This window comes from Salmo trutta, chromosome 40 (genome assembly GCF_901001165.1).
Source record: "Salmo trutta chromosome 40, fSalTru1.1, whole genome shotgun sequence".
NCBI classification, from domain to species: Eukaryota; Metazoa; Chordata; class Actinopteri; order Salmoniformes; family Salmonidae; genus Salmo; species Salmo trutta.
Window position 1 is genome coordinate 918,730 of NC_042996.1, and position 25,407 is coordinate 944,136.

Sequence of the window (25,407 nt, forward strand, 5' to 3'; positions counted from 1 at the left end):
GTTCTACTTTGTAGCCCTCTGTCTCACATACCAGTAATTAAAATGAAATCAGTTGGGCGGGGGGAACAGGTTAGGCCCATGTAGTGAAAACAATAGGCTTTGAGTAGCTTTGTGCAGAAGATCTGTTGGATGCCGGTTGAATCATTCCTAGGTGAACTACCCGCTGCATTTCCGATGACAGTACCCGTTGTGACGCGCAGTAATTCCAGGATCACTTCCGGATTGCTTGTCGTTCATGGCTACAAGCATGTTATTAACTGGTTTACAATTATATTAGTAAAACATTCGTAGACAAAGCAAACGTAGTGTACACAACATTATTTGCTACAATCTGCAGCGTTCAGGAAGGAACCGATGCATTAAATCCCGTCGTCTAACGGGATCCTCCATCTAACTTTTGTAACAACAGTCAGCATTTGGCCCACGCGACAAAATGGACTCGGAATTTTCGGCAGCGGACAATGCAGGTAGGCGATATCTAATAAATGACCATGCAAATATTCCAGCCGCTGCATATACTATTTTTGCTACTTGAGTTATTGTGGGGTATGTTCAGCAAGACACCATGTTCACAGCTTGTTTGCAGTCAAAAATGAAGTCCACGGGACAAGCAGTACTCGTATATTTCTACAACAATTATGAACATTTGCTCCACTGAATATGCCCCAGTACCCATAATTAAGATGCATAAGCTACATTCAATTACACAAGACTGTTGTGAAACGTTATTTAACAATTTCAGATAATGCACTAGCTATGTTGCAGATTGATTTCAAAATTGTTTACAATGTTCATTTGAAATACTCTTTCCACGCCAATGAAGGTACAACACATGACAAAGTTTGTGGACACCTGCTCCTCGAACATCTCATTGAAAAGTCATGGGCATTCATATGGAGTTGGTCCCCCCTTTGCTGCTATAACAGCCTCCACTAGTCATCCTGTGAAGGCTTTCCACTAGAGGTTGGAAAATTACTGCTGGGACTGGCTTCCATTCAGCCACGAGCATTAGTGAGGTCGGGCACTGATGTTGTGCGATTAGGCCTGGCTCACAGTCGGCGTTCCAATTCATCCCAGAGGTGTTCGTTGAGGTCAGGGCTCAGTGCAGGCTAGTCAAGTTCTTACAGACCGATCTCGACAAACCATTTCTCTATGGATCTCGCTTTGTGCACGGGGGCATTGTCATTCTGAAACAGGAAAGGGCCTTCCCCAAACGTTTGCCACAAAGTTGAAAGGACAGAATTGTCTAGAATGTCATTGTATGCTTTCAGTGTTAAGATGTCCCTTCACTGGAATTAAGGGGCCGAGCCTGAACCATGAAAAACAACCCTAGACCATTATTCCTCCTCCACCAAACTTTATAGTTGACACTATGCATTTGGGCAGGTAGTGTTCTGGACTCCACCAAACCCAGATTCGTTGTTGGACTACCAGATGGTGAAGCGTGATTCATCATTCCAGAGAATGCGCCAGAGTCCAATGGCGGCAAGCTTTACACCACTCCAGCTGACGCTTGGCATTGCGCATGGTGACCTTAGGCTTGTGTGCGGCTGCTCAGCCATGGAAACCCATTTCACGAATCTCCCAACAAACAGTTCTTGTGCTGACATTGCTTCCAGAGGCAGTTTGGAACTCTATAGTGAGTTTTGCAACCAAGGACCGACAAATTGTACAAGCTATGCGCTTCAGCACTCGACGGTCTCGTTCTGTGAGCTTGTGTGGCCTACCACTTTGTGGCTGAGCTGTTGCTGCTCCCAGAGTTTCCACTTCACAATAACAACAGTCACAGTTGACTGGGGCAGCTCTAGCAGGGCAGAAATGTGAAGAACTGACTTGTTGGAAAGTTGCCATTCTATGACAGTGCCACGTTGAAAGTCACTGAGCTCTTCAGGAAGGCTATTCTACTGAAAAATGTTTGTCTGAAGATTGCATGGCTGTGTGCTAGATTTTATACATCTGTCAGGAACTGGTGTAGCTGAAATAGCCAAATCCACTAATTTGAAGGGGTGTCCACATACATATATATACAGTGTATGCGTTTGACGTTCTGTCTGATTGCACCCTTATTATTAATTTTTCCATGCTGTTTTAGGTCTCCCTCTCCTCTCCCTCTGCCTCTTGGTTCCACCCATTCAGCTTATGTCAGCGTCCATATGGCAGGTGGTGCAACAGCGAGATGTCATGAATTATGCAATGCTGGCAGAGTTTGTCTCCCTGGTGACAGAGATGGTCCCTGAGTTGCTAATCTATAGGCACAGGGCCCAACTTATTTTGGGATTGCGAGCAAGGGTGAGTGTTACAACGTTAATGAGTGAGTGTAGAAGCATGGATAGAGCCCTGATGTATTAGGATCCCTTTTAGAATCCAAGAGTGGAAAATTTAGTCTCGTCTAGGCACACTACTTTCAAAACAGGCCCTTTACAAGTCAGAATGTTGAATAAACTTCATTTGGCCATACTTTACCTGTTGTCTGTTGATTTTTATCCTTATGTCGGAGGTAATTGGTGACAAAATATCCACAGGGAAGTGTTATTAGCCCGACTTTCAGTACGGTGGTCTGTATATGTTTTCAATACTGATGCATGGGACGTAAACACTTGCACAATATCTAAACAATGGCCAAGCGTGACCAAACGTTGACAACTTTTCATTTGCAGTATATCGCATGCGCTTCCAGCTGATTGCGAAGGAGACATGCTTCGGTCGACAACGTTCGGTTACGTTCGGTTATTGTTTGCATATTGTGCATCATGTGCAATGCGTCAGGAGATAGAAAATGCAAACCGTGGAAATGTTCTCTATATTTCCTACTGCCAAAAGGACAACAGCACGGACAACCGGTAAATTGAGTGTAAATATCATTTTATTCAACATTCTGGCTTGTAGAGACTACTGCATATTTTTTAGGGCGACTTTGTCCGACTGAAAAGCCATGGGGTAACCATGGTAACAGTCTGACGTACTACAACTATATAACTAATGAATAACAGTGCATGGGGTATGTGTTATTGCAGCACATTCTGGAGTTGTGTCGCAGTGAGCATCCTGTAGAACCTCAGGTCATCTTAACCCAGCTGTACATGATTCAACCACTTACCCACTTCAGTAATGATGTAAGTTGATCTTCAATAAGTACCTTCTTCCTGGAGTAGACTGGAATACCTGTGGAGTGAAATGCACTGCTATAGATAAACTGTATGGTGGACAAATGTGTCCTTATTTGATGTATCCTACAGGTAAGTGACACAGAGGTGGAGTCGTCAGAGACTCATTTTCTGGAGCTGGTCCAGACCCTGCTTAAAGACCCTGATGAGAGAGAGCATTTTTTCACAGTGAGACTTCACAGAACACGTGTCCTCTTGCATTGGATTTACAGGTCAATGAAGTAAAGTGTTTTGCATTGCATTTACCTGTATATTAAATAATGTGGAGGGGTTTTCTTCATCTGTGTCCCTCAGGAGATATTCCCAGTGGAGTATGGACCACAATATGACATCGAGCTGCAGACTCTACTGTGGGAGTTCCTGTCCAGATTGGTTCAACTGTTACCGACCCCTGACCTCGCACAGGTGAGGGAAAGAATACCTTCCATTCACACCTACTGTTTAATAATCATTGTGCTGTACCAGATTAATTAAACTGTGCAAGGAACCATGTGAAGTGGAATATTCAGTAGATACATATCTATTATTTTATCTATCCTCCAGACAATAGCATGGCTCGGTACTGCCCCCTCAGTCTTGGATGATTGTGCCCATGTTATATCTCATCCAGCAGATCTGAAGAGTCTGCTTCAGCACCATAAACGTCTTGGACATTTGGAGCAACATGGTGGGTGACACGTAGTAAATGTATGCATCATATTTTAAAACTGCACATGGCATTCATCCAAATGGATTGACTTTAATTGTAGCATCTCTTTGAACAGTACCCCCCTGCGCCATGGGCGACTGCATCCTGTCCTCTCTCTCCATCCCGCCACACAGTAGAACGGTGATCAGCACTGAGCAGACCAGCTGTCACAACCAGTCAGAACCCTCGCAGGAGTTTGTGGATGACTTCGAGGTGGAAATTGTAACTCTGACAGATTATGAAGAGGTTGAATTAGGTTTGAGTCAGGAGGTGGTGGAGGATGGGAACGATGATGAAGGGCAGACCATGGAGGACAAGGAAGAAGAGCCTAAAGAAACGTCTGCTGAAGAAGTGGAGGAAGAGGAGAAAGTGATGGAGGACCATGAAGAGGGGGGCTTGGAGAGCAACTCGCATCTAGAAGAAGCCGAGGATGACCCAGCATCCTCCCATCACCAAACATCCTCTGGGCCCCACATCTGCTCAGTCTGTGAGAAGAGCTTCAAGTTTGCCTCTGCACTAATAGCCCATCAGGTCATCCATACAGGAGAGCGCCCGTATGTGTGCAATCTGTGCGGACGGTGTTTCTCCTTCAGGCAGTCTCTAGACAGGCACAAACCAACACATAAGGATGGGCGCGTTTACGACTGCTTGATCTGTGGGGAGACCTTTCAGTCCTTGTCAGCCCGCACAGAGCACAAGAAGAGTCATATGGAGGAAGGCGCTTACCAGTGCTCACAGTGCCACAGGAAGTTCAACTGGGCATCGGCCATGGTGAGACACCTGAAGGCTCACACAGAGGGCACTGAGGTCAAAACGCAGGAACTTACAAAAAGCCTGAAGTCTGAGAAAGAGGATATAGGGATTAAAGAGATTGTAGGAGAGGTGGCTATTGATCCCCCTGAAACAGACCTGGTGTTGGAGGATGGAGGGAAATCCTGTCACAATCCACAGGAAGGAGCGGATCACAAACAACAGGAAGGAGATGGTCAGTCCACTTCGTCTGAGCCTGCAGTGTTGGTGCCTGGACTTCTGGACAAGGTCGTAACACTTGTCAAGGTCCGTACCAGTGGTAGGAAAACGAAACCGACCTTGAAGGTGCAGATGGTGAACCTGCAGAAGCTCAAGGGAAAGGTTGCCACCCCAAAGAGGAGGATGGGTGGAAGCTTGATGAACCCCCAAGGTTTCACACCATTGCATTTTAAGAGGTAAAGTAGATGGATGCAGACAGTTTAAGGTTAAATAAGTTTGGTAATTTAAGTGAAAAATAAGATGTAACTTAACTGTCATCTCATGGCATTAATGCTCTAGGCGGGCAATTCCACGGTAACAGAGTGACACTGAGACTCCGATTTTTTTTTTTTCTTTAAAATATATGTCAAACAAAAAACTAAGTTTGGTAACAGACAACACGAACAGCACAAACTGTCATTCTGTTACCAAACTACTGTTTTTCAAGTAAATGTATCCTTGTAAAGTTCTCTGTGGAAATTGTTCAATGTAGTCCTTGTGCATAGTTGTGTGGTTTGTTTAACTTTGCAATCATTGGTTTTTGTTTGACATACATTTTAATGTGAAAAATCTGAGTCTGTGTCACTCTGTTACCTTGTAATTGCCCTCTACCTACTTGTTTGTCTTCAACAGTGAGGAACACTCCTATGGCTCACCAGTGGTCTCAACAAAGGAAGGAGACACAGGTGCATGTATTACCTTATCAGTTTGTATAAGTGTGTAATTGTTTGGTCTGTTGAGTGGTTACCTACATGTATTATTTTGTTACATACATTGCTTAAACAATTGTTTGTATCCTGCCCTTATTGAATCCATCAGGTTTTCACTTTTACTTTGTTGGTCCTTCAGGGTGGTGTCCATTCTCCTGTCCCGAGTGCTCATTCGTCAACTCAGACGAGGCGTCCGTCCAGCAGCACATTGAGACGAACCACTCGGGGGAAGCACAGGAAGACGCTCAGTCCGCTCCGCACCAAACAGGCCAAGCTGGACACTATGATTGCCCAGACTGTAACAGCAGCTACAAGTTTCAGTCCTTACTGAAATACCATCGGCGCGTCCACACCGGCGAGCGCCCATACGTGTGCCCTCAGTGCGGACGGCGCTTCTCCTTCAAGCAGTCACTAGAGAGGCACAAACAGACACACAAGGATGGGCGCAAGCATGACTGTCTGATCTGTGGGCAGAACTTCAAGTCCTTGTCAGCGTACACAGAGCACAAGAAGAACCACATGGAGAACGGTGTGTATCGGTGTTCGGAATGCGACCGGCGGTTCTCCTGGAAGTCTGCGCTGGTAAGACACCTCCGGACTCACACGGAGAACGCCACCGAGGCTGAGCTCTCTTACAAATGCCCAAGGTGTGACTTGGGATTCAGCAGTAGTACGTACCTTAACAGGCACCTGCTCACACACCAAGAGGAGAGGTTGCATGTCTGCAGCTGTGGCAAGAACTTTGCCTACAAGGCTGCTCTGACCGCACACCAGCGCACCCACCTGAAAGAGAGGCCACACCAGTGCAAGCAGTGTGGAAAGGGTTTCCTCTACAAGGGAGGGCTGGTAAGTCACATGAAGATCCACTCCGAAGAAATGCCTTTCATGTGCTCATTCTGCGGGAAGAGCTTCAAGAGGGAGAGGAACATGAAGAAACACGAACGCTGCCACACCAGGGAGAACGTGTTCAGCTGCTCGCAGTGCGACAAGACCTTTGTGTACAAGGCCACACTGACCAGGCACGAGCTAACCCACTCGGGGGAGAGACCGTTCCTGTGCTCCGATTGTGGCAAAGGGTTTTTCTCCCATGCGGAGCTTCTAAAGCATGAGCGCTTCCACACGGGCCACAAGCCGTTCCAGTGCTCCCACTGCGGGAAGCAGTTCACCCAGTCCTGCTACCTGACCATTCACCTGCGCTACCACACAGGGGTACGGCCTTACTCCTGCACCCATTGTGACAAGAGCTTTCTCAGCGCCAACCGTCTAAAGAGACACCTGAGAACCCACACAGGAGAGAAACCCTACCTGTGTTCGGAGTGTGGGAAAGGGTTCAAACAGTCATATCACCTCAAGATGCACCAGCAGACTCATGCCACTAAGATTTGCTGAGGCATGATTGTGTCTCTGTCCAGACTTCAGTCAAATGATTTGGTAGAATGTAATGGTGAGTTAGCTGTCGACTGTGTAGACAACCAGGAGTGTTAAAATATAAATACTGAATAAAAATATAAATTCAATATGCAACAAATTCAAAGATTTAAGTGAGTTACAGTTCATATAAGGAAATCATTCAATTGAAATAAATTAATTAGGCCATAATCTATGGATTTCACATGAATGGGCAGGGGTGCAGCCATGGGTGGGCCTAAGCCCTCCCAGGCCCACCCACTGGGGAGCCAGGCCCAGCCAGTCAGAATGAGTTTTTCCTCTCAAAAGGGCTTAATTACAGACAGAAATACTCCTCCGTTTCATCAGCTGTGGGTGGCTGGTCTCAGATGATCCTGCAGGTGAAGAAGCCGGATATGGAGGTCCTGGGCTGTCGTGGTTACACGTGGTCTGCGGTTGTGAGACTGCCAACAGCTCTCCCGGACATTCCTGCAGTCAGCATACCAATTGCATGTTCCCTCAACTTGACGCCTCATCTGTGGCATTGTGTTGTGACAAAACTGCACATTTTAAAGTGGCCTTTTATGGTCCCCAGCACAAGGTGCACCTGTGAGCTCCAGTCCGATCCTTAGGCTCCCGAGTGGCACAGTGGTCTAAGGCACTGCATCTCAGTGCTAGAGGCATCACCACAGACCCTGGTTCGATCACAACCGGCCGTGATCGGGAGTCCCATAGGGCGGCGGACAATTGGCCCAGCGTCTTCCGGGTTAGGGGAGAGTTTGGCTATCATTGTAAAATAAGAATTTGGTCTTAACTGATTTGCCTGGTTAAATAATGATCATGCTGTTTAAACAGCTTCTTGATATGTCACACCTGTCAGGTGGATGTATTATTTTGGCAAAGTAGAAATGTTCCCTAACATGGACGTAAACAATTTTGTGCACGAAAATTGAGAGAAATAAGCTTTTTGTGAGTATGAAACATACCTGGGATTTTTTATTTCGGTACATGAAACATGATTACACGTTGTTTATATTTTTGTTCAGTATATTAGTGATAATTCCTAATCTAAGGATTCATGAAATGCATTTGAATTCTTTCTGGCTTTCCTCAGCTGAAATGATAGAAATACTGTGTCATTGTTACTCATCAAGGCACATACAGCTCTTCTGAGAGCTGAATCACTCATGTGACACAACTTTGGCCTGGATTAAATCTGTAGAGGGCTGGCTGCAATTAATCCCGGACAAAATGTTGTTTTTGGCTAATTATAATAATGAAGTACTAAAAGAATTGTGCCTCGTGTCCTTCTGCTAAAATGCATTTCATATGTATAGTACATTGTATTTTCATAGTTGTAGCTCAAATGAGTTTAATGAAAAGACTTCAATGAACAATACAAATTGTTACTGTCTTCTGTAATGAAAACCTCATTAAAAAAAGGAAACTCAAGCATACTTAAAACTAAACTTTGTTAGATGCATGGGTACATTTACCATCTATAAACTTATGCTATGGTTTAGGATTCTATTTAGGATTTTTTTTTTACAAAACAGGCATGTCTTAAACTTTGCTCTGGACATTGGCAGTAAGGGGTGAGATTCCACTGACATTGGTCTCATGTCATTCATATCAGCTTTGCAGAGGTTGAACCATTTGACAATCTTAACACTGGCCATCAATCTGGGTCTGAATGTTTGCATGCTAAATCTGTACCATGATTTAATTGATCAATATTCACTCAATGGTAATGACTTCATTACCATTATATATAATATTAATTAACAAAATAGGACTCACATTCCCTTCAAAGGAGCAATGTTTCAATGGCAGACTAGCAGTTATTTAGCACCAACACCAGATTCACATGGTTAAAGAACACAGTGCCTCAGAGGACTTGCAGGGATTATGCAGTTTGTTACCAGATGTCACTTAGGAGTGCATTGTGTGGGTGGGAGTAAAGGACAGAGTTGAATAGTCACTTCAAATAGGTGACAGGACAATTGTGACTAGTTTATCAAATTTAAGGTGAAAGTAAACTCATTTGAGAATCTCAGTTTCAGTAGCAACGTGTTTCCAGGTTCTGATGTTTCACTCATGTTGAGTGTGCACACCGGCATACAGTTTAGTTTCAGTAGTTAGGAATGCCATGACTTCATCTGAGGTCCGCCACCTAGGTCACATTTAACATGAGAAAACAATGCATGGCCACACTGCCAAAACTGTTGAACTGGGAAACAATTGATCCAGCACTTTGGCCAGACTGATCTACACAACCATGTGTAGAGTGATGGGGCAGTGGTCACTGCCCATAGCTTGGTTGCGGATCTTGCTATCGCAAAGGCCTGGCAGTAGAGCAGAGGACAGCACAAAGTAGTCCAGACGCCAGCCTACGTTCTTAGACCGAGAGTTCATCATGTAGGTCCAGAAGGTGTAAGCGTTGGCCTGCTCGGGGTACAGCTCGCGGAAGCTGTCGGTGAAGCCTGCAGCCAGCAGCTGATTGAAGCCCTCACGCTCCTCTGCTGTGAAGCCTGCGTTTTTTTTGTTGCCTTTGGAGTTCTTCAGGTCGATCTCCTCATGGGCTACGTTCAGATCGCCACACAGCACCAGGGGCTTGCGCTTGTCCAGGTCGCTCAGGTAGGCCTTGAACTCCACGTCCCAGGTCTTGCGATAGTCCAGGCGCACCAGGCCTCGGCCAGAGTTGGGCACGTAGGCGGTGACCAGGAAGAAGGTGGGGAACTCAGCAGTGATAACACGGCCCTCCTTATCATGCTCCTCTTTACCTGCAGACAGATTGAGGATAGGCAGGTTAACTAGGACACCTGGAGAGAAGTCTGAATGAGTAAAGTTAAGACGTTCACAGCCAACTAGAGTAACCAGGATCAGCCATTCACTCACCAATGCCATAGGTTACTTTGAGGGGCTCAGTCTTGCACAGCATAGCTACCCCACTATAGCCCTCCTTCTCATCGGAGCCAGCCCAGTACTTGTGGGGGAACTCGGGCATGGAGGTGATTTCATCAGGAAGGGACTTCTCAGCGCACTTCGTCTCCTGCAGGCACAGCACATCCGGGGCCTCGTCACGCACCCACTGGGCAAGAGAGAGGGAAAATAACCAGTCAGCTCCTTCACATTTCACTGCATATTATCAGTGTTTAAAAGGTGCAGCCACTGTGCAGATTAATGAGCCAGACAATGGTATTTAACAGAAGTTCATAGAAGACACTCAACGTTTAAATCTCATGCATTGCATAACTATAGTGCGTGGACTTATTTCACATATGTAGTTAAGTTCTTAAAGTTTAGGGGGCAGTATTTTCACAGCCGGATGAAAAACGTACCCAAATTAAACTGGTTACTACTCTGGCCCAGAAACTATCATATGCATATTATTAGTAGATTTGGATAGAAAACACTGAAGTTTCTAAAACTGTTTGAAGGATGTTTGTGAGTGTAACAGAACTCATATGGCAGGCAAAAACCTGAGACAAATCCAACCAGGAAGTGGGAGATCTGAGAATTGTAGTTCTTCTTTTGAATCCCTATCGAAACTACAGTGTCTGTGGGGTCACGTTGCACTTCCTAAGGCTTCCATTGGCTGTCAAAAGCCTTCAGAAAGTTTTTTTCATCATTCTCCTGTAACCGGGCAGAGAATAGGAGCTCAGTCAATGAGTGGACTGCCTGAGGACCAAGGACTTGGTGATGTGTGAGCCCGATGGCGCGCCCCTCCTTATTCTTCTGGAATTAATACGCTATTGTCCGGTTGGAATATTATCGCATTTTTACGTTAAAAATACCATAAAGATTGATTGTAAACAACGTTTGTCATGCTTCTACTAACGGTAATGGAACATTTTGACTTTTCGTGTCTTGAATTACGCTCGCGCATTATGCCTTTGGATAGTGACCTGAACGCACAAACAAAATGGAGGTATTTGGACATAAATATGGATTATTTCGAACAAAAACAAAATTTCTTGTGGAAGTAGCAGTCCTGGGAGTGCATTCTGACGAACATCAGCAAAGGTAAGAGAATATTTCTAATACTAATTCTGAGTTTAGGTGACCCCAGAACTTGGCGGGTGTCTGTATAGCTTGCTTTGATGGCGAGCTATGTACTCAGAATATTGAAAAATGTGCTTTCGCCGAAAAGCTATTTTAAAATCTGACACAGCGGTTGCATCAAGGAGTACTGTATCTATAATTCTTAAAATAATTTATGTATTTTGTCAACGTTTATGATGAGTATTTTTGTAAATTGATGTGCTCATTCACTGGAAGTTTTTGGTGGGAATACATTTTCTGAACATCACGCACCAATGTAAAATGCTGTTTTTGGATATAAATATATACTTTATCGAACAAAACATACATGTATTGTGTAACATGATGTCCTAGGAGTGTCATCTGATGAAGATCGTCAAAGGTTAGTGCTGCATTTAGCTGTGTTTTGGGTTTTTGTGACATATCTCCTTGCTTGGAAAATGGCTGTGTGGTTATTTTTGTCTATGTACTCTCCTAACATAATCTAACGTTTTGCTTTCGCTGTAAAGCCTTTTTGAAATCGGACAATGTGGTTACATTAACCTGTCTGGGCTAGGGGGCAGTATTTTCACGGCCGGATAAAAAACGTACCAGATTTAAACTGGTTACTACATTACTACTCTTCTATGCACTATAGTTCGACTAACCGGTGCCCTGCACATTGACTCTGTACCAGTACCCCTGTATATAGTCTCGCTATTCTTATTTTATTGCAGCTCTAACTATTTGTTATTTTTATTTCTTATTCATATTTTTTAAACTGCATTGTTGGTTAGGGGCTTGTAAGTAAGCATTTCACTGTAAGTTGTATTTGGCACATGTGACTAATACAATTTTATTTCTAGAGCAATGCCAAGTCGTCATGCAGCTTTGGACTCTGGTTCCCAAACTCACATCAAGGCCCTTCTTCTTGACCCAAGCTCTGAGCCCATCCACATTCCAGGAGGTGATCTTCATGTTAGCAGCATGACCATCTTTGCTGTTCATCTTATCAGGAGGGTCACTGTACAGAATGGGGGCCTCTGGTTCCTTGACCTTCTTTCCTTTCTTGGCAGCGGGAGCTGTAAGGTGACAGAGAAAACAGGAGGGGTAATGAGACTGATGTAACAGTATGTTCTTTTCATTTTTATTCTGTTCTGCTTCAGACATACTGTAAGTGTAAGATACATATCGCAAAAAATAGGAAACATTAATTGACTAGACGTCTCACCTGTGCCGTTGTCATGGTCACCATCTCCATCCTCCTGCTCATTTTTCTTCGCTCTTTTCGACATACTTGCACTCGTCGTTATCCCACACACGCCCCGAAGACACACAACACGCACACACAAGTACACACGCGCCGCCGCTGGGAAAAGAAAAACATATGATCTAGTTATCTTTATTTATAGCAGGCAATTTAGTAAATACTATAGCGACGCTTAGCTCATCAGCTACTGCCACAATAGCTACTAGTTTGTACGCCAGATATGTGATAGATGTTTACATTACTGCATTACATATCCATTTAACAATTCTGTAACTACTGCAAAAACAGGCGAATCTTTGATAATAAGCTCGTTAGCTAGGACATATACATAACTTTATGTGCGGCCTGTGGCTCAATCCATGTCGAATGAAGATCGAGTCTGAATAAATGGGGGAAATGTGCACGAGCAATCAGGCAGAAAATGAATGCAACTAATGCTGCTACTACTACTTCTTTGCAAATGAAGAATTGAACTAGAGAGAACCCAAACTATTCTTACTTTGCTTTTTCACAACAAAGGATCAACCGTGTCACACTCGCGCAGTCACTCCTCCAAAACAAAGCAGTGGGTTTTGAGGAACATTGTCACACAGACACGCATGTGCTGTTAGGCTGCCCTATATTATGCCTGATGTGATTTTCCTCCGAATCCGTGAACGCACCAGGTATCAGCTCTTTATGCATGTTATGTATTTGTTTACGTCAAACATTAAATGTCTACAATTAGCTTCCAATTTGTTTTGGTTAATACAATACCTTGAAAGATACAATTTTGTAAGAAAATCATCAAACTACCTCTTGTTATGGGTCCTCACTGCCTAGAGTGCTGTCTGAAACCCGAAATACTCAGCAACTGAAAGGTTCGAATTAAACTTTTTGCTTTCTCATCTGAAATGATAATGTTTTTCATTTAAAACACGTGAAATTGGCTCTTAATGTGCCTTCGTTTTTGGCATGTGAAATGAATAATTGATGGTAGATCTAGATCGCCACCTGGTGTGCAACCCGAGTGTTAGCTAACTAATCATGCTTCTAATAGTTTTAACCAAACATGACCCTGTTTTGGTATCTATATTCTAGTGCTTATGTTCTACTTTTCGTATTGCTTTTGAAGAATAAATAAAACAACCCTTGTACTTTTTAGTCGTTGACATTGCACTGTTTATTCATGTATGAACTGATGTATGCAACTGTTTCTGGTATTTGTAGCTATGGCATCGCACTCTGAACATATTTTTTTCAGACGCACACAAGACCACTAGCTATGACATTTACGACATTCTTTCAATGTGCACAAGTTTTTATTTTATTCATAAAAATATAATTCTCCATCTCCCTCAACCTCTCTAGCTGTCATGACTGTAGTGATTGGATTTGAGGGCAGTGCCAACAAGATTGGTGTGGGCATTGTGAGGGATGGGGAAGTACTCTCAAACCCCAGACGCACCTACATTACACCCCCTGGTCAAGGCAAGTTGGTTGAATTCAAAGTAGACTCAAATGACAACTGAACGATTGCATTTGTCCTAATGCTCATGTGTAGTTGCAGTAACAGACTAACTCTCCATCCCAGGGTTCCTGCCTAGTGAGACAGCCAGACATCACCGCAGTGTCATCCTAACAGTTCTGAAGGAGGCGCTGGAGGAGGCAGGGCTGAAGCCTGCTGACGTTGATTGCGTGGCATACACAAAGGGTCAGGAACTCCTATGTCACTGATTCCTATAAAGCTGAAATGGCCTTTTCTGACCAGTAGTACCATTCAGTTTTCACCAACATGATATTATTTACCCCAGGACCAGGGATGGGTGCCCCCTTGGTGACGGTGGCTCTGGTGGCACGCACAGTGGCCCAGCTGTGGGGGAAGCCTCTCCTGGGTGTCAACCACTGTATTGGCCACATTGAGATGGGCCGCCTCATCACTCAAGCCAATAACCCCACTGTGCTCTATGTCAGTGGGGGTAACACACAGGTCAGTCACCCATACATACTTACTAAGACAGACTTGGGATGTCCCGCACAACTTGAGGGTTCTTTTTTTTCTTTCTTTTTTTTAACCCTTTTTCGTGGTATCCAATTGGTAGTAGTTACTGTCTTGTCTCATCGCTGCAACTCCCGTACGGACTTGGGAGAGGTGAAGGTCGAGAGCCAATGCGTCCTCCGAAACACAACCCAACCAAGCCGCACTGCTTCTTGACACAACGCACATCCAACCCAGAAGCCAGCCGCACCAATGTGTCGGAGGAAACACCATACACCTAGCGACCTGGTCAGCGTACACTGCGCCCGACCCGCCACAGGAGTCGCTAGTGCGCGATGAGACAAAGATATCCCTGCCGGCCAAACCCTCCCTAACCCGGACGACGTTGGGCCAATTGTGCGTCGCCCCATGAGCCTCCCGGTCGCGGCCGGCTGCGGCAGAGCCTGGGCTCGAACCCAGAATCTCTGGTGGTGCAGTGCCTTAGACCACTGCGCCACCCGGGAGGCAACTTGAGAGTTCTTAGGGTTTCCCCTTAGTTAGCACTCATACCTGTCTCAACTGAGGTTTTTGGGTTTAGTTGTGCTCTAATGCAATGTTTCCTCATGAAGGTGATTGCATACTCTGAGCGGCGCTACAGGATATTTGGTGAGACCATCGACATTGCAGTGGGCAACTGCCTGGACAGGTTTGCTAGGGTGATAAAGGTGAGTTCTGCATGGCTCTTCAGGGGACTAAACTGAAACGAACCTGATTAAGTAATGCTCCTATAAAGACTACATGCTGAAACATGTAGTCCACTTCCATCGTCTTACAAGAGTTGCTGAATATCATTTTCAATTTGCTCCTCTTTTCATGCATCTTGTTTTTAAAGCGAGATAGCAACATAATTTTTAAGATTTATTGTGGACTCGGACTATACCTTGTATAAATTGTTTTTACACTTTCTCATGAATAAAAATGGTTTGTGCTCAGATTTCCAATGATCCCAGCCCTGGGTACAACATTGAGCAGATGGCCAAGAAGTGAGTACATGTGTTTTCTTTGGAATTGCTGTCAGCCAGTAGATGTTTTCATATGTGTATATATTTACACCATTGATTTCCTGTTTGTTTTGTCAGGGGTACACAGTATGTGGAGCTTCCATACACAGTGAAGGGGATGGATGTGTCATTCTCTGGGATTTTATCCTATATCGAGGTAAGATGCAGAGCCTTTAAGTGGGAATAAAGTTCTGCATTGAGTTGCATTGCATTGGGTTGCATTGCATTGGGTTACATTGCATTGGGTTGCATTGCATTGTAGGGGTGAGACAGGGTTTTTGTGATAGTTAGATGGACTGTAGTTATAATAAGGGGTGCATGTTTGATGTGTTCATATTTGTCCCTTTTCTTTCAGGAAGCAGCTGGGAAGATGTTGAAATGTAATCAGTGTACAGCAGAAGACCTGTGCTTCTCCCTACAGGTCAGAACAAAAGCAATAAACTGCCCCAGTGCATTGTTGTCAGCCTGTTTCCTGTATCGGCGCGGCAACACCCTTCCCCTTCAGAATGATGGCGGCTACATGGTGGCATCATTCACTGTCTGAGAGGTGGCAGAGCACACCACTGTGTAATGATCCGTTCACTACTTGTGTGTCCTGTAGGAGATCCTGTTTTCCATGCTGGTGGAGATCACAGAGAGGGCCATGGCTCACTGCAGCTCCCAGGAAGTGCTCATCGTTGGAGGCGTTGGCTGTAAGTCAATTGTACTTCATTGTGGGGGTTGTGGACTTTCCAATGTAATTCATTAAAAAACATAAGATGTAAATCTGTCTGACCTCATTATGGACAGGCACACCTCAAACACAACCCTTCAGGAATGCTGATGAGGGTTTTGCTCTGTAGGTAATCTGCGTCTGCAGGAGATGATGGGAGTCATGTGCAAGGAAAGAGGTGCAAAGCTCTTTGCTACAGATGAGAGGTAAGGCTCTACATACTATGTTTTCAATACAAGGGATCTGACAAGTGTATCTAAGACATTCAATGCTTACCTTTATTATTTATGAACTAAAATGGCTTATGTTGATGCTAATTTCATAATGTACTTTAACTTTGTACATCCTTCTGTTATTAAAATGTGATATTCTGTTTCGTTGTGCCACAGCTTTTGTATCGATAACGGAGCAATGATTGCACAGGCTGGCTGGGAGATGTTCCGGTCCGGTCAGACGACTGAGCTGTCAGACTCATGGATCACTCAAAGGTAATTCCACTATACCTGCAACTCAAATGATTCCCTTTCATTATATTCTATTGTACAGTGATTCCCTTTCATTATATTCTATTGTACAGTGATTCCCTTTCATTATATTCTATTGTACAGTAGTGATTCCCCCCTTTCATTATATTCTATTGTACAGTGATTCCCTTTCATTATATTCTATTGTACAGTACAGTGATTCCCCCCTTTCATTATATTCTATTGTACAGTGATTCCCTTTGATCATATTCTATTATACAGTACAGTGATTTATCATATTTATATTGTACAGTACAATGATTACCTTTCATTCTATTGTACAGTGATTCCCTTTACATAACATTTTTAGGTAAAATGTTACAGGAAGTTCTTGTCTATTTTGTGAAAGTGTATTGAGATGTTAACTGGATATTTTTGACAACAGGTCAACCATATTGTGCTGTCATCCAGTGACAAGAGAAACATTGTTGTTGGCAGGTACAGAACAGATGAAGTGGAGGTGACCTGGAGAGATTGACAGCTCACTACCCAACAGGCTGCAACTTGCACCCACCTTCCCTTTACCTGGATTGTGTCATGGAGGGAAAGAATGTAGAAATATTCTATGCCTCACTTCTATTGTTCGTAACCTCTCAACACAACAGTTTTTAGCCACGTGCATTAGTATTTTAGGGCTAGATTAAATCCGGACTGCAGAAAATCTGCGTTATAGCGCGATTAAAATGTAAAGGCAATGTTCCCCGCATTTGGAGAAAACACCTTTATCTTTCGATTTGTTTTTGCTTTCTCTAGCGCTGGATTCAATCCATATCGCAGAAGATGCGCATTAAAATAAGTCATTTCTGATTGAGCCAACATATGCAGCGTTTCCGTGAATGAAGTCACCGCGAACTACGCCTTTACATTTCAATATAATGCAGATCTTCCGCGATACGGATTTAATCCAGCCCCTAGTCCACAATATAGCCACGTTTATACCTGGTGTTAACGTTTCCTGATCTTGTCAACATTCTGAATGCGCCCATATTTTTTGACAAGTGTATACGATTAATAGAAGTGATTGTAATCAGATCTTCCTGACCACCTCCGGAGAGTCAGTGATGCGTTGTAATGTAGCTAGATTTCTTACAACTGTAAACAGATCTGGATTATCAAACCATTTAAATCATCGACAGGTGGCAATATTGGCTTAACATTAAATAAAAATGTACATTACGCTGAAATGTACCTTTTTCAAGGATGGAGATCAGCAGGATTAGAACCTGTGATCTTCTGGTCCCTAGCCCAGTGCATTGCACCAGCAGAGGTGAGGGCACTATGCCTTTTTCCCCACATATTTAAAGCTGTTCAGGCAGAAAGTTAGGCAAGTTTGGAACTCAAGACGCAACAGATTTTTCCCCTCCACCCACTGAGCATTTATCCAATCAGGTTGTCCAAGGATCACAATCTATTTTTGGGCTTTATCCAGTCCGTATCGCAGTAGTTCAGCGCCATAGAAATGGAATGTTCTTGCGTTACCAGCACTGCATGTCGGCTAAATTGGAAATAACCTTTACATGTCAATCGTGCTGAACTTCAGCGACAAGGATAGAGTCAAGCCCTCAGTTTACTTAAAGGTCAATACATTTTATACTTGTCCTTATTAACAAAGCAAATAATGCTGTGGGTTTTATGTATCGTATGTTAAAATGATGAGCATTACCAGTAAGACCATGGGGCATGTCAAGTTCATTCAATTTTATTATGCAATACTGTTCACTTATCCTCCAGTGTATTTTTTCTATATTTAAAATTTCAAATCATAAAAATTGAGCTAGTGTGATCATGAGTAATCATATGGATTCATGAGTAACATTCACCCAATCAGGGTACAAAAAACAAAACAGCATTAGGATCAGACAGGGGAAGGGTGCGTTCTTATTGTGCTGTCTGCACCCCTGTAAACTGGAGACATGATTACACATCTGTCCCGTGTAAAATACGGTGAAATAAGCAGGTATAACATTTTCAAATTTGTGAAAAAATAAACACCTGGTAGGGTAGGCGTACCAAGGATTGGTCACAACAGATTAGAAAGTGCTTGACGGATCCCTCACAAGAGGACAAAACAGAAAATGTCTGATAAAACTGCAGTTCCTCACAATAAAATGACAGCTCTTAAGATTGTTAAAAGACCAGCTCAACACGACATTAAAACAAATCATTTTGAGCTGATAGGAACTCCAGGTCCAATTCATTAAGGCAGGCCTTTGAAGGCGTTAGAAAAGTCCCTAGTTGTGGATCTCATCAAGGAGTTAGTCCAAAGTGTCTCAGTGTGGCTTTGTGTAAAGACATCGACCTGAGTGTGTATGTGTGTGTGTTGTGGCAGACAGGTCCATGCGTCACTAGGCTGGCTGGTCCAGGGAGTTCTTATACCAAACTACCTTATTGGGATCTGAAACAGAAAATAAGACAGCATTTAGTGACAGGCAGCATTGTCAAACCTCTCATACAATCTAGCCCTTGGGGGCTGCAGCAAGGACTTCTGAAAAGGGAAACCCACTAGATAAAAAAAATCTCAAGTTGTATCCTTCCTTCTTTAGAACCAGTAGGGTGCATGATACAAATGTTTTTGCAGATGAGATGCAGCAAGTTTTAATGATGTCACTAGTAGGATCTCTCCTAGATCCAAAACAATTTGCCTACCGTACCTACTGGTCATGCTGAATAACCACAAACACTTAGCGTGTGAAAATTGTGTTAATTGATTTCAGTAGCGCTTTCAACACCATCTACTTATTGAGAAGCTGGTGGATTATCAGATTCCTTGTAAACCGTAGTCAGGTGAGATTTAACCCTGCCATCTCTTCATCTAGAAAGGTTAACAAGGGAGCACTGTAAGGTTGCGTACAATCACCGATACTGTGTACACTATACAGTTGCCAAGCCTCTGGCCCAGCCCATGGATTCTTTAAATATGCGGACGACACTCGGCTGGTGGGATTCCTTAAAATCATATCAAGCCTCCCCTGAAGGTCTTGACAGAGAAACATCCAAATTCATCCAGTGATGCTCAGACAACTCCCTTAAAAAATAAACATTAAGAAAAATTAAGATGGCAATTGATTAAAAAAAAAAGATGAACAACCCCCCCCCCCCCGAAGAGCAACGGGGAATCAGTTGATAGTGATAACATAAATAAATACCTTGGAATTGAGAAATAACCTGAAATTCAATGACTGTGCCCTCAAAGACAAACTACATCACTGCACTGCACGCATTGAACTTGTTCTTCTACGCGTTTAAACCAAGAGACCACAGCCCGTCGTTTCAAATTGGAACAAATGAGTCAGTAGTCCAAGCGGATCCTTCACATTTATATATCAGTTCCATCTGTATTTAAACCATCTTGTATTATTGGGTGTTTTTACGCATTATGGTGGGATAATAAATATCAACGTTTACCAAATCAAACCATTAAAGAGAATTTAATTTTTGAAGTAACGTTCGTCCGTTTTTTTCCCCCAACAGTAATGTCAAGATGAAACCATGTCCCCCGACAGTGGTTGTGTATATCCAGCTATGCGCCACAATTCCAAATTAATGGAAAGATGAGCACCATTTAATTTCCTGGCCTATTTGGGTGACCATATTTTCTATTAATTTGGGATGGAGGCATATAGCTAAATTGAATTTACACCACTGATGTCGTGGGATGGGATTTTCTCTTAACATTAGACTACTTTAGAGGTCTGAAAACATCTTAAAATCCTTTAAATTATGAGCCCTGCTTCAGAGATTCTAATGCCCAGCGTGGAGAATGGAGAATCCAGGCCAAATTCTAATGGACCTTCCTGATGAACATCTCACCTTCTTTCTGTTTGTTGCAGGTGACATTCCATTCTAAAAATGAACAAGGTATAGTTAGGATTCATACTATGATGCATATAACGTCGACCACAATTTTATGACAGATGCAACAGAAAAAGAACATTTATAATACATTAATGTATTATTGAGGTCTCAACCAGATCAGCCCTTACCTATTGTGTGATAGCGCAGAGCCTCCTTTAGATGGCGACAGGTGAGAAGCAGCTTCCCATTGATCTTTGCTTCCTCCTCTCTGTAATGGTCAATGGAGATTGAGGTAGTGACAGGAACTGGGATTTCACCACTGGCCTGGACTGTGTGATGCCTCTCTTGTGTTGGGTTGGCGGTTTCACCTCCAAATGTGAGCTGAGGTGGTGCTACAGGGGCAGGGCAGGGAACTGACCCCTCTGTGGCTTGGAGGACCTCACTGATGAAACTAAGTCCCCACTGGTTCTGCAGCAGGACACCGATGGCTGGGCGGCCCTCCTCCTCCAGCACTCCACCCACAGCCCCTGACTTCACCTTCGAGGCATAGCTGATGGTTGGCTGCAGCTTGGCAGGGCTGTCCTGCACTGGAAAAGCAGGTGGGTGCTTGAGTAGAGACAGGCTGTCCTCCACCCACCTCTCCTTCTGGCTCTGCTTCTGGGGCCTATCTGCTACACGCCCTGCCCCCCTGGGCCCCTCTCTGCGAGGGCCACGGCCTTTGTGCTGGCCTCTACGATCTCTGTCTCTACGGTAGGTGAAGGCATGTACATGGGCGGGTCCGTTCAGGTTGCCCTCGAGGGCCTGGGGTGAAGCTTGGCAGGGCTGCTGGTCAACCCCAGTTGGGCAGCCTCCACCTCCACCACAGTTGCCAGACCCAGGTGATAGGCGGCGGTTGCCAATGTGCGCCTCTGGGTTGGTGGAGGACACAAGGCCAGCAGGATCACACAGGGTGTCGGACTCGCACACTGTGTTGGCCTCCCATGTACCTAAAGTTAGATATAAGGCAAAGGAAGATCGTTAGAATCCCCTAATTTTTTAAAAAATAGACAAAAAAAATGGGAACAGTTTAAACTACGCATTTATGTTATGGTTTATTGGTGAAATTATTTACTAGTTAACTGTCAAAGTACCCATCTTAACTTGTGTTGGGTTTTGTTGGGGCTTGGGGTTAACTGGCTAGCTAACGTTAGCTAGCCACATAGCTACGCAGAGCTAAAATGCACGCCACGGTTGGCCTAGCTAGCTACCGATTAAGCTAAATCCAGAAAGAAAATCCAGTGGCAAATTTTATGACACTTAAATTACTTGTAACTAGCTAGCTAGTTACCAATTTTATGCAAGTTGTATGTCATATGAGCAAATAGCTATGTAACTAACGTCATAACCTTATCGAACTGCCTTGCCAACCAACCTCTTGCTAACTAGCTAGCTAGTCTGCTAATAAACAGAAAAGCAACGTGTATGTAACGTTAACAGTAGCCAACGTCAGCTAACCTGAAACGTAATTTATTTAAAATAGTAACATAACTAAGCAGTGGGTATTATAATAAGGCCATACAATCTACCGTTAGTCTTCAAGTATGCATTAGAACAATAAACAATTTCCTGGCTAGCTAACATTACGTTAGATAAGTTTCATAACACCCCGGCTCCAACGCACCGGACCGGGAGTGTTCATTTCAGAACGTTTTGCAAACGTTGGCAAAGTAGAAAGTCAAAGTAATGTGCTAATAGATGCCGGTACCCAAAACTCACCTGTTTTGATATGCATATCTTTTTGTTTAAATGTACTTCTTCTGGAATTAAACCGTTACTGAAAGTTTGTTTACAGCGGGTGTCTTGATTGTGGCCACACGGAAATTGTCGGAGGTGGAAATGACCGTCACCGTTCAACTTTGCCGGATATTGAAGCGCGAATAGAGGAGGGATGATAATCAAATAGTTTTCCCGCCCACAAACCCTTTGCAGAAAGGGATATAATAATATACTTTGTCTTAGTGATTAATAATATTAATGGATTTCATTTTGTCTGAATCATGTGTAATCTTTAATCGTACTCTGTAATTCCATGGCTGCATCTCTGAACTCCCCCTGCAATGATGTGCCTTGATTTACCAATAACTTCTATAAACCAATTTCTGATATCTAAAATAATATTTATTTAACAGACATCAATGTATTTATTTCCTTTAGCTCTTTCCCCCCTTCCGAGGCCTCTCACCTCTCTGCCTATCCATCCTGCTCTCAACATCTTTTTCAGGCGTCTCTTTCTCCCTGCTCCTCCAGTCACAGCTGCTCTCTGATGGATGAGAGTCATTCCAGTTGCTGTGCTTTTGCCTCGAAAAAAGCAGCAACTGGTTTCCTCTCTGTCTAGCTCTTCTACTCCTACCAACTCCACCCCTCTCTGTCTCTCCATTCCATTGATCCCTGCCATTTCCCCCCTGGTCTCGCCATGTCTGGCCCACTCTGTCCTTCTCCTCCTTACACTCTCTGTCTTTCTCCTTGTGGACTCTTTTCTCCTTTCTCCAGAAGCCTGCAACATCACCCAACTCACCCGGACTTCTGTGTTTCTGTGCCTGGCACTCAGGGAAGTTGACTTGTCTTCCACCCTCAAGCATTTCACCCTTTGAATTGATCTCTTCTTGAAGTCTTTCCGTTCTCTTGTACGGAAGGTTACGTTTTTGCTTTCCTTTGCCCTTCATTGGAGTCTGGGAGTCTGTCATAGGCCTAGCATTGGCTTGGCTCTCCAGAACCATGATGGACATTTCATCACAGGAGGTACCGATTTTTGTAACCTCTACCCTCACTTCCTTTCTTTTACCAATCTCTCTAATTTTCACATATCCATCACTGTTTCGTATCTCCTCACTGTCTCTGGCCTTCTGATGCTCTAACTTTCTTCCTGTAGTACCTTCCTCTCCATCTATGACCTCTGAAAGTATTACAAAAAAATTCAGTTCACTTATAATTCACAAATAGGACAAACATTTATATGAACATCAACATCAGCTATGGTGGCCGGTGACTTTAATGCAGGGAAACTTAAATCCGTTTTACCGAATTTCTATCAGCATGTTAAATGTGCAACCAGAGGGAAAATAATTCTAGACCACCTTTACTCCACACACAGAGACACGTACAAAGCTCTCCATCTCTCCTCCTGAATCCTGCTTACAAGCAAAAATTAAAGCAGGAAGCACCAGTGACTCGGTCTATAAAACAGTGGTCAGATGAAGCAGATGCTAAACTACAGGATCATTTTGCTAGCACAGACTGGAATATGTTCCGGGATTCTTCCGATGGCATTGAGGAGTACACCACATCAGTTACTGGCTTTATCAATAAGTGCATCGAGGACGTCGTCCCCACAGTGGCCGTACGTACATACCCCAACCAGAAGCCATGGGTTACAGACAACATTCGCACCGAGCTAAAGGGCAGAGCTGCTGCTTTCAAGGAGAGGGACTCTAACCCAGAAGCTTATAAGAAATCCCGCTATGCCCTCCGACGAACCATCAAACAGGCTAAGCATCAATACAGGACTAAGATCTAATCGTACTACACCGGCTCCGACGCTTGTTGGATGTGGCAGAGCTTGTAAACTATTACAGACTACAAAGGGAAGCACAACCGAGAGCTGCCCAGTGACACGAGCCTACCAGACGAGCTAAATAACTTCTATGCTCGCTTCGAGGCAAGTAACACTGACTGTGTGATCACGCTCTCCGCAGCCAATGTGAGTAAGACTTTAAACAGGTCAACATTCACAAGGCCGCAGGGCCAGACAGATTACCAGGACGTGTACTCCAAGCATGCGCTGACCTGCTGGCAAGTGTTTCACTGATATTTTCTACCTGTCCCTGACTGAGTCTGTAATACCAACATGTTTCAAGCAGACCACCATAGTCCCTGTGCCCAAGTACACTAAGGTAACCTGCCTAAATGACTACTGACCCGTAGCACTCACATCTGTAGCCATGAAATGCTTTGAAAGGCTGGTCATGGCTCACATCAACACCATTATCCCAGAAACCGTAGACCCACTCCAATTTGCATACCGCACCAACAGATCCACAGATGATGCAATCTCTATTGCACTCCACACTGCCCTTTCCCACCTGGACAAAAGGAACACCTATGTGAGAATGCTATTCATTGACTACACCTCAGCGTTCAACACCATAGTGCCCTCAAAGCTCATCACTAAGCTATGGACCCTGGGACTAGACACCTGCAACTGGATCCTAGACTTCCTGATGGGCCGCTCCCAGGTGGTAAGGGTAGGTAACACATCCACCACGCTGATCCTCAATACGGGGGCCCCTCAGGGGTACGTGCTCAGTCCCCTCCTGTACTCCCTGTTCACTCATGACTGCACGGCCAGGCACAACTCCAACACCATCATTCCGTTTTCTGATGACACAACAGTGGTAGGCCTGATCACCAAAAACAATGAGACAGCCTATAAGGGAGGAGGTCAGAGACCTGACCGTGTGGTGCCAGGACAACAACCTCTCCCTCAATATGATCAAGACAAAGGAGATGATTGTGGACTACAGGAAAAGGAGGACTGAGCACGGCCCCATTCTCAGCGACAGGGCTGTAGATAAGCAGGTTGAGAGCTTCAAGTCCCTTGGCGTCCACATCACCAACAAACTAACATGGTCCAAGCACACCAAGACAGTCGTGAAGAGGGCACGACAAAACCTATTCCCCCTCAGGAGACTGAAAAGATTTGGCATGGGTCCTCAGATCCTCAAAAGGTTTTACAGCTGCACCATCAAGAGCATCCTGACGGGTTGCATCACTGCCTGGTATGGCAACTGCTCGGCCTCCGACCGCAAGGCACTACAGAGGGTAGTGCGTACGGCCCAGTACATCACCGGGGCCAAGCTTCCTGCCATCCAGGATTTCTATACCAGGCAGCGTCAGAGGAAGGCCCTAAAAATTGTCAAGGACTCCAGCAACCCTAGTCATAGACTGTTCTCTCTGCAACCGCAAGGCAAGCGGTACCGGAGTGCCAAGTCTAGGTCCAAGAGGCTTCTAAACAGCTTTTACCCCCAAGCCATAAGACTCCTGAACAGCTAATCAAATGGCTACCCAGACTAT

At 44.3% G+C, this 25,407-nt stretch overlaps 4 protein-coding genes across 5 annotated transcripts; 2 read left to right on the forward strand and 2 right to left on the reverse strand.

The window, feature by feature from the left end:
- Positions 1-67: 67 nt before the first annotated feature.
- Positions 68-7,098, forward strand: LOC115180027 (zinc finger protein 135-like). Of its 2 annotated transcripts, XM_029741900.1 has the most exons (9): positions 68-467; positions 2,093-2,289; positions 3,015-3,113; positions 3,237-3,332; positions 3,459-3,569; positions 3,708-3,831; positions 3,929-5,057; positions 5,494-5,546; positions 5,710-7,098. In XM_029741900.1, the coding sequence occupies exons 1-9, from the start codon at positions 434-436 to the stop codon at positions 6,957-6,959; spliced, it is 3,093 nt and encodes a 1,030-aa protein (XP_029597760.1). In that variant the 5' UTR covers positions 68-433; the 3' UTR covers positions 6,960-7,098. The 2 variants fall into 2 exon arrangements, with proteins under 2 accessions (XP_029597760.1, XP_029597761.1); XM_029741901.1 differs by lacking the exons at positions 2,093-2,289; positions 3,015-3,113; positions 3,237-3,332.
- An 822-nt stretch (positions 7,099-7,920) lies between these two features.
- On the reverse strand, positions 7,921-12,879 carry LOC115180410 (DNA-(apurinic or apyrimidinic site) lyase). Its single transcript, XM_029742471.1, has 5 exons — positions 12,749-12,879; positions 12,211-12,348; positions 11,895-12,061; positions 9,855-10,047; positions 7,921-9,739 (listed from the first exon to the last, which is right to left on the reverse strand). The coding sequence occupies exons 2-5, from the start codon at positions 12,272-12,274 to the stop codon at positions 9,225-9,227; spliced, it is 939 nt and encodes a 312-aa protein (XP_029598331.1). The 5' UTR covers positions 12,275-12,348; positions 12,749-12,879; the 3' UTR covers positions 7,921-9,224.
- Positions 12,880-12,896: 17 nt separating this feature from the next.
- On the forward strand, positions 12,897-19,944 carry LOC115180409 (probable tRNA N6-adenosine threonylcarbamoyltransferase). The gene is made up of 13 exons (XM_029742470.1): positions 12,897-12,914; positions 13,072-13,109; positions 13,600-13,719; positions 13,823-13,942; positions 14,043-14,218; positions 14,836-14,931; positions 15,200-15,249; positions 15,346-15,424; positions 15,623-15,688; positions 15,869-15,959; positions 16,110-16,185; positions 16,369-16,467; positions 16,942-19,944. The coding sequence occupies exons 3-13, from the start codon at positions 13,605-13,607 to the stop codon at positions 16,979-16,981; spliced, it is 1,008 nt and encodes a 335-aa protein (XP_029598330.1). The 5' UTR covers positions 12,897-12,914; positions 13,072-13,109; positions 13,600-13,604; the 3' UTR covers positions 16,982-19,944.
- Positions 18,187-22,199, reverse strand: LOC115180411 (uncharacterized). Its single transcript, XM_029742472.1, has 4 exons — positions 22,054-22,199; positions 20,487-21,284; positions 20,314-20,346; positions 18,187-18,898 (listed from the first exon to the last, which is right to left on the reverse strand). Exons 1-4 carry the CDS (start codon positions 22,067-22,069, stop codon positions 18,849-18,851), a joined length of 897 nt encoding a protein of 298 aa, XP_029598332.1. The 5' UTR covers positions 22,070-22,199; the 3' UTR covers positions 18,187-18,848.
- Between the last annotated feature and the right edge of the window lie 3,208 nt (positions 22,200-25,407).